The 9,490-nt window shown below is 34.2% G+C and overlaps 1 protein-coding gene across 1 annotated transcript; it reads left to right on the top strand.

Annotated features, from left to right (window-relative positions):
- The first annotated feature begins 7,604 nt into the window (after positions 1-7,604).
- Positions 7,605-8,972, top strand: LOC131036373 (probable disease resistance protein At4g27220). The gene has a single exon (XM_059221141.1). The coding sequence runs from the start codon at positions 7,605-7,607 to the stop codon at positions 8,970-8,972; it is 1,368 nt and encodes a 455-aa protein (XP_059077124.1).
- Positions 8,973-9,490: the final 518 nt, after the last annotated feature.

The raw sequence follows: 9,490 nt of genomic DNA on the forward strand, positions 1-9,490 counted from the left end.
CAACCCTAATCCTAACCCAAACCCTAACTCTCATAGCTATCATCATAGCCTATCTTTCTGTGTGATCTTAACTCTAACCCTAACCCTAATCCTAATTATAATTCTAGACCTAACTCTAACCCTAATCATAATTTTAATTATAATCTTTAAACTTTACCCTAATTATAATCACTAAGACTAACCCCAATACTAACCCTAACTCTAACCATGATCCTATACAAAAACCAAAACTTGATGCTAACCCTAACCATGATATACATCCTAACCATTATCATATTCCTAACCCTAACCATAATGCTAACCTTTATCCTAATTAAACCCTATCCCTAACCCTAATACTGATTCTAATTGAACCTGAACCTTTACCCCAAGAATTATCCTACAATAATAACTCTAATCATTACTAAAACCAATTACAAATATTATTTTATCTATAATACTATTACACCCTCTAATCTAGACTCTAACCCTAACCCTAACCTGATAATGACCCTAAACCTAACTTTATATCTAACCCTAATCCTAACAACCCTAATCCTAACTCGAATGCTAACTCTTATAGCTATCATCACATATTATCTTTCATTGTAATCCTAATTTTAATTCTAACCCTAATCCTAATTTTAATTCTAACCCTAACCCTAGCCCTAATTTAAATTATAATCACTAAGACTAACCCCAATACTAACCGTAAACCTAACCCTAATTATAACCCTTACACTAATTATAATTATAACCCTAAACCTAACCCTAATTCTAACCCTAACTCTAATTTAATTATAATCAATAATTATAATCTTTAACGCTAATGCTAATTAGAATTATAACCCTAATTATAACTCTAACCCTAACCATAACACTAAACCCTAACCCTAACCTAACTGTAACCCTAAACCCTAACCCTAACAATAATACTTAGTCTTAACCATAAACCTAATCCTTACCATAACCCTAACAACATGCTTTATCCTTAAATCCTAACCCTTCCCGAGTCATAACACTAATTGTAACCTTAATTGAGCTATAATGCTAACCCTAATCCTAATTAAACCCTATCCCTAACCCTAATACTGATTCTAATTGAACCTGAACCTGAGCCCTTACCCCAAGCATTATCCTACAATAATAACTATAATCGTTAACCAAAACCAATTATAACTATTATTTTATCTATAATACTATAACTCCCTCTAATCTAGACCCTAACCCTAACAACCCTAATCCTGACCCAAACCCTAACTCTCATAGCTATCATCATAGACTATCTTTCTATGCGATCTTAACCCTAACCCTAACCCTAATCCTAATTATAATTCTAGACCTAACCCTAACCCTAATCGTAATTTTAATTATAATCTTTAAACTTTACCCTAATTATAATCACTAAGACTAAACCCAATACTAACCCTAACTCTAACCATGATTCTATATGAAAACCAAAACTTGATGCTAACCCTAACCATGATATACATCCTAACCGTTATCATATTCCTAACCCTAACCATGATATAAACCTTAACTTTGACCACAATACTAACCTTAACCCTAATCCAAAACATAACCATAAACTGAATCCTAGTCCTAACCATACCCTTAGTTATAATTGTAAACTTGACACTTAACCCTCACCTTAACCATAAATTTAACCCTAATATTAAACCATAACCATAACCCTAACCCTAGCCATAATCCTAACTATAATCCTTAACCTTAATGCTAATCATAATCCTAAACCAAAACCAAACCCTAATGTTGATGCTAACCCTAACCATGATATAAACCCTAAACATTATCATAACCCTAACCCTAATCATAAATCTAACCTGAACCATGATGTAAATGTTAACCCTAACCATAACACTAACCTTAACCCTAATGCTAACCATAACCATAATACTTGCAATTAAATAAAGGTTTATATTATCATTAAATAAAGTTTAATATATCTTAAAGTTTAGTATTTGCTTTGATCTTGCAACACATATATATTATATAATATAGTCTAAATAGATATTTAAAATTTCATATATCTCTACATAATAATATAATATTATATAGTTCTATTTTGAATTTTTTTATTGTTTCCCATGTTGCGTCGTGACTGCTACTAGCTTACATATATTTGATTTTAATCAAATATATATATATAATATGCTAAGAGATATCCTTATTGAGGCGCCTATTTTTATCATGTACCTGAACTCTAATAGGCACCTCGATAAGGATATCTCTCGACGTATTATATATATATATTTGATTAAAATCAAATATATGTAAGCTAGTGGTATATCAGCTTTAATGATGATAGTGAAATGTTGCCAAAATTTCTAATTTGATATGATTTGGTCGAAGACCGTTCAACATGAAAACGAAACACCATGTACAACCTCGACGTGAATTAGGCCTATTTCCTAGCTAATAATGGTTAGCATGAGCATGTGGGGTCTTTCAAACAACCAAAAAAAAATCTCTAAGATAATTGATTTTGTTATTTTTATTTATATATTGTTCGAGCCAAATTCTTAACGTATTTTTCTTTAATGCAGGAAACACTTGGAGGTCTTCAAACATTTTTTCCACATAATTAATTTTATTAAAATAAACACATGAATGAACATCACTAGAATAATGTTCCACATCACCCTCTTTTTAGCTTCTACAACAAATAAATTGTTGATTAAATTGAATGATGTTTTCCAAACAACATCTCATTTTGTTTAGGATTGCATTATAATATCTTCTTATCATTGTATTTCTTAGTACAAAATGAATAGAAAGGTTACTCCACTCATTTTCGATAAGTAAAAATATGCAGTATCTACTACTCCTATTTCTTTCCTCTGTTAGAATCTTCAAGATATGACAAAAAAGTGAAAACTTTAGTAGATTAGAGACATAATTGTAATATTGAAAATTGCACACCCTTGGATTAAGATCATTCACCCTCAATGGCATTTAACCACATTAAACAACACTTATCCACTCCTCTAGTTCTAGTGGCACCTATATTAGAAAGAATATGTTTCCTTACATCTCAATTATAGGACATGCCTTATGTGCCCTCTTAGCCTAGCACAATCATTAAGAAAGAATGTCATTTTTCTGTAAGTAGGACATTAGTGGGATGTGAGCTCAACAATCAATTCATGGATAAATTTTTCTTTGTAGTAATATTTTCCTCATAAAAAATTTGAGATTACATGCTTAATGCTACTAATTGAACCATTGAAATATTTGTTGTATAAGGCAACCCTTATTTGTGGTCAAATAAGTCAATGATGATTTCATAAAGGATGAAAAATGTGTACACTATAAAGGTATGGTGGAGAGTTTTAAGTAGTTATTCTTAGATATATCCTTTGAGTAAGTTTCTTGCACCAATAATAAAGTCATTGATGCAATGACCACTATCAACTCTCTTTTGGACATGTTTGATGAAGCTCATGCACATCACTTCCTTATAGAATAACTTCATATAACATATTAGGGTAACTCAAAATTTGATATGACATGTGATATTATTTATTTCAACACTCCCTCATATAGGAACATAGACATGCTTATCTCCAAATTTAAACCATTCATCTAGACATGTCACCCCAAATGTAAATCCCTTAATCAACACGTCTTTCATTCTAACCTCCTTAGTGGTGCACTCTGCTATAAGGGCTATGATGGAACTTTACTTAAATATCTCAAGTCAAATGAGGCTAACCTTGCACTTATAAAGTCCATAAATGGTATTTGTGGTGCTCATATAAATGGCGTAATCCTTGCTAAGATTTTTCTTCACATAGGTTATTATTGGACTACCATGGAATTAGATACCTTCCAACAGGTGAATATTTTATTTCTTGTCAAAATTGTGGGGGCATCATTCATGCATCATCTCAAGATTTGATGTCGAACACTACACCATGGATTTGATCTACCTAGGTGGTAACCTTAATGGAAATATTAAGGCCACCTCATCCAATGTCCATACATTCATTTTATCAATATTGAGTATTTCACCAAGTGTGTTGAAGTACTTCCACTCACTTCTACCACTGGCATCCAACTATTTAAAATTATCCTTAACCATCTCATGTATCATCATGGCATCTAATACACCATCAACATATGAAATAAAAAAATCCATAAAAAAGAATGAAGTGTGATCCCTATATGAGAAATTTTATATCAAAGAAGAAGGGGTCCACCCCATATTATCCACAAAGTAGCTTTTTGCACAAAAGCATCCACATCCCAAATTATTAAAACAAATCACACTTTGTAATGGAGTACTTTGGTATTATTTTCTTTATTTCCTGTATTTGAATTATTTTCACATGCTCTACCTAAGGTTTTTTCTAGTCTAGGATAGAGAGCTTGTCTTTATTTTTTAATTCCTACTTGCATTTCTAGACTTGTTCTTATAAATACAAATATGAATAAAGATAATAAATGGAGGTTTTAGGTAAATTCATTGGGTCTCTATATTACCATTTCTAAGTTTTCATCGAGATCATAAAAGTTAGCAGCTTTAGAAGGACATGAGGTAGATGACCCTATGAAAATAATACATCTCAAATGCTTCTCTGCTTAAGACCTTAGTGATAATATTCCAAGTAAAAAAAATGGAAATATACAAACATTCAAAAATCCAAAAAATGGTTAAAATAAATATTTTGTCCAATAGTGAAAACCACTCCAAGTATAGTGCCTTAGGAAATTACCACTATTAAACCCTTGAAAACAAGCATCATTTGTAGTGGGAAATCACTATTTTCTATAGGAATGCATCATATATCCCCTCACCTCCATCAAATTACCTTTAGTGTTTAATTCATCCCCTTTACCCCCAAATTTTCTTCATTGTGGTCACATGTGCTATCATACTAACTCATCCCACTTCTTGCTCACACATGTGAGGATGCCAGATTGGAAGAATCTTAATCCTCTACCCCATCCCTCAATTTTGGCTCATCTCTATCCCTTTTCTCACACATGTGTGGGTATGCATAGCCTTTCCCATGCAACCTAATCATAGGTGTAGGTTGTTGGATAGTAGATGGCATCACTACAAGCATACCAACTGCTAGTTTAGAGGAGGATGAGATCATAATCATACAAAAAATTTGGTATCAAATTGGATAGGAATGCACATAGATTATTTCAGCTAGTATAGAGATTGTGGATATAGTAGACATAAGAAAATCTTGTAGACCTGGTTCTTACTCTAGTTTGGAATAGAACATCAAGGCTTCACCAAAAACCAACACGACCAAGTTATTCTAAATTGTCTTCTTCTTGTTTTTATTTATACAAGCAACGTTGTCTAAAGTTCTAGAAGTTGAAAAATAATTTTGTATTCCACAATGTTTTTATTTAGATTCTAAACTCCAAAAAAAATAAAATTGGATTCTAGAATTTAATAGATCACACTTCTTAATGGAAAATAGATTATGTATTTTAAATTTACACAAGTTAAACTTAATGAAGAATTTTATGTCCATCAAATTAGCATTTAAAATAGTATTATTATGTCTTGTATTTGTTTTACTACCTTCCATTGCATGTTATTCTGACCATGAATACACAATTGGCGCAAAAAATTTCCGTCATGTATCTATTGTATACCTCCTATTTTAAAATATACTATTATGGTTTCAAATTCACACATTTTATTTTATTTCATGTCGTTACTATTTTTTTTTTTTGAAATAAAGTATACCTAGTAGAAATCAAAGTAATTAGAAGATTTATGAAGAATCAAATTTGCTTTTTAAATATACTATTATGGTTTCAAATTCACACATTTTATTTTATTAAGAATAAAAAATTTATCATTAATTTTTTTTGATATAAAATATAATAAGTGGAAATCAATTTAATTAAAAGATTTATGAAGAATCCAATTTACTTTTAAAATATACTATTATGATTTCAACTTTACATATATTTTATGCTATTAAGAATAAAACTTTTATGAAATTATTTTTTGAAATAAAATGTAATAAGTTGAAATCAGATTAATTATAAGATTGGGAAAATCAAATTTACTTTTAAAAAATATACTATTATGGCTCCAGCTTCACACATTTTATTCTGTTAATAATTATTGGAAGTGAAATTTACTTCCGTTTAATAAGTATTTATTTTTTTAACTTTTTTTTGGATTGTCCCCAATGTAAAGAAGATTCTTGTCGAACGAGGTCTCTGTGAACGAAGAAATTAATAGCCTTTCATATCAAATGCTAAGATAGCGTTTGCCTTTCAGATAAGCCAGCAGATTAGCCTTCTCTGACTATAGCTTTGGCAGCCATTTGTTCGTATTTCCCCTGTTTTCTGTGAGAAAATTACTTTCATTAGAATTTCAAGTTTTTCTTCAGGTGCCCCAAAATGGTTGACCTCGGCTTCATCCCTGGTTTTATTGGTTACGCCATTCAATTGGCTGGAGATCAGCTTATTCATCACATCAACGTTGCTGTCCGATGCAGGAAAGAGTTGGATTCCCTCAGAGATCAGCTTCCAAGAATAAATGAAATGAATTTGGAATTGCAGAGGTATCAAAAGGCTCTGAACTCTGGCAAAGTGAGTACATCCTCTCATGCTTTGCCTTCCACAGTCAACAGCTGGTTGAACAAATTGAGTGAACTTCTGGAAGAAGCATCTGATCTGGCGGAGCGCTGCACTGTACCCTCATACTTTCATCCCATTTCTCGGTACACAATGAGCACAAAGATCAGGCAACTCACTGCAAATCTGGAAAAGCATGTGGAAAAAGATGTGGCCACCGTTGCTTTCCTCCACCAGCTTCATCAAGATGTGTCTTACCGTCAAGGATTTGAACGGATCGAGCGTAGAATGGATTCTCTGAAGCGAACTGCTGCACTTGCCGGCACATCTGGAGATCTCATTGCATCTACTTCTTCAGCTGTTCCCAACACAAGGTATATTGAAGAGGCACTCATCGTCGGACAAGATTCGGCATCAAATGAACTTGCGGAGATGATTCATTCACAGCAGCACAAAAAATTGTCTCGATTCGGCCTAGTTGGGAAGGGAGGGGCTGGTAAGACTCTGTTACTCAAACGAGTCTTCAACGGTGACCAGGTACAGACTCTCTTTTGCAATGACTTGATGCTTTTGCTTACTGTTTCACAAAATCCCTCTTTCAGTGCTCTCAGAAAGGAGCTTGTCAAACAAATAACTCTTAAAGTAAATGAAAAATTCGAGAGTAGAGAGGAAGACCATGTGAAAACTTGGTTGAATCAAAGCATGGCAAAACACAAGTTTGCCCTGTTTTTAGATGATGTTTGGGAAACAAGTGCAAGCTGCTTGTTAGAGGAGCTGTGTGTGCCTCTCTTTCCACAACACAAGTCCAACATCATCATTGCCACTTCCAGAAGTAATAGTGTGCTCTCACAGTTGGGTGCTCCAAATTCATCAATCATCCAAATGCAAGATTTGAGTGAGGATGAAAGTTGGAGCTTGTATTCTTTTCATGCCTTTCCAGACAGCGACGGAATGTTGCCCGGGAGCATTGACGAAGGAATAGCGAGGCGTGTGTGCAAGCAGTGTGGGGGCTTCCGTTAGCCCTTAAAATAATCGGGCACGCAATGGCAGGCAGCGCTTCAAATGAATGGGAATTCAAACTCCAGAGGTTGCAGAACGATGGTGTGCACTCGCTTTCCGATAGGTTGAGATTAAGCTACGATGCGCTGGCCGACGTGGACGGTTATGTCATTTCCTTGCAGTTGTGCTTCGTCTGCCTCGCTGCTTTCTCAGAAGACAAAGTCATTTATACTGAACTTGCTATAAAGTACTGGATTGGAGAAGGGTTGGTGGCCGGGACGAATCCTTTCCAAATTGGAGAGATATACGTCAATTTGTTAGCGGACCGATGCCTTATTGAACCAGTAAGGAGGGGTTACGACGGAAATGTGGTCCATTTCAGGGTGCATGATGTTTTGCACGATTTGGCACATCAAATTGCTGAGAAGGAAGAAAAATGCTTATTTCAGGCAGGCAGAGGTTTATCTGAGTTTCCAGCGCATGACTGTTCAGGACACGTCAGAGTTTCATTGATGGTCAACAGTTTGACTAGCATTCCAAAGGCATTCAGAGCTCCTTATATCCGGTCGTTGCTACTTGCCCACAATACTTCTTTGAAAGAAATTCCAAAAGAGGTGATTGGGAGTATGACCGCTCTCAGGGTCCTCGATTTGTCATATACAGGTCTCCAGTCGTTGCCTAAAAGCATGGGATGTTTGAAGCATTTAGTTTGCCTTATGTTACACCATGTGCCAATCAAGAGATTGCCAAACTCTGTCGGTGCTCTCAAAAACCTTCAAATATTAGATCTTTCTAAATCTGATATTACAGAACTCCCGGATGGCATTTCTAAGTTGACTTCCCTAAAACTTTTGGACGTTAGTTCCTGTGAAAATCTGCTGCGCATGCCTTATGGGATCTCACGCCTTACGTCCCTGGAGTACCTGGGTGCAATCCGTTCTTCAAATATAAGTTGGAATAAGCCTGAAAAACTTTCAATTAGTGATTTGGGCACCCTAAACCAACTTAAAAGGTTGGGGTTTGATAACAACGGTGAAATAATTAGAGAAGGAATGCTGGGAAGCTTGCGGCAGATGGAGTATCTATATTTGCGACTCACAGATATGGAAAGGCTACCCCATGACATGACTGCCATGTTGAAATTGAGGAAACTCCTCCTTGTTGGTCCTCAATTACTTGAAATTGAAAATTCATTTTGTGAATTTCAACATCTGAGCTACATTAGCTTGTTTGAGTGCGACATACTGAAACAACTACCGGCCATGCAGAAACTTCCATATGTACTGCTCCAACATAGAGAAGTTTCCAGAGGAAGAAAGAGCACTTCCCAAGCTAGAAGTATTTTCAATGGTAGAGGTGGAGAAGTTGGAGCAGCTGCCAATAGTGGAAGAAAGAGCACTGCCTTCACTTAAAATATTGACAATAATGAAGTGTGAGGCATTGCAGATGTTCCACAGTGTTATTGGAATTTTAAGAGTGTAGAGAAGATCAAATTGTATGGTTGCTCAAAGGTTCTTCATGGCATGGCAGAGAAGGAAAACTGTATCAAGTCAAAAGCCAAGGTTCAAACAATAACATTATTTACCATGGAAGCTAAGACATTGGAAAGGCGCTACAATCATATGGTTGGTAGTTCTAAATCTTTTTATTATGGTGAATTTTGGTGTAATGAGATGTTTCAGTTTTTGGATGACATAATCGATTTTATTTGTTTTGAATTATATCATTTAAAATAATGGTATATTGCACAACAAAAAAATGTATATTATTAAGTTGTTATAATTTGAGAATAATATATGTGATTATATGGGATAAAGGTTAAATAGAGATATTTATTAGATTACAATTTTTTTATTTTGATTTATTTGGTATCTAAAGTAATTTATATCTTAAAATTTATTAGGAAAACCATTTAAAATAGATTGATTAG

This window comes from Cryptomeria japonica, chromosome 5, assembly GCF_030272615.1.
Source record: "Cryptomeria japonica chromosome 5, Sugi_1.0, whole genome shotgun sequence".
Classification (NCBI taxonomy): domain Eukaryota; kingdom Viridiplantae; phylum Streptophyta; class Pinopsida; order Cupressales; family Cupressaceae; genus Cryptomeria; species Cryptomeria japonica.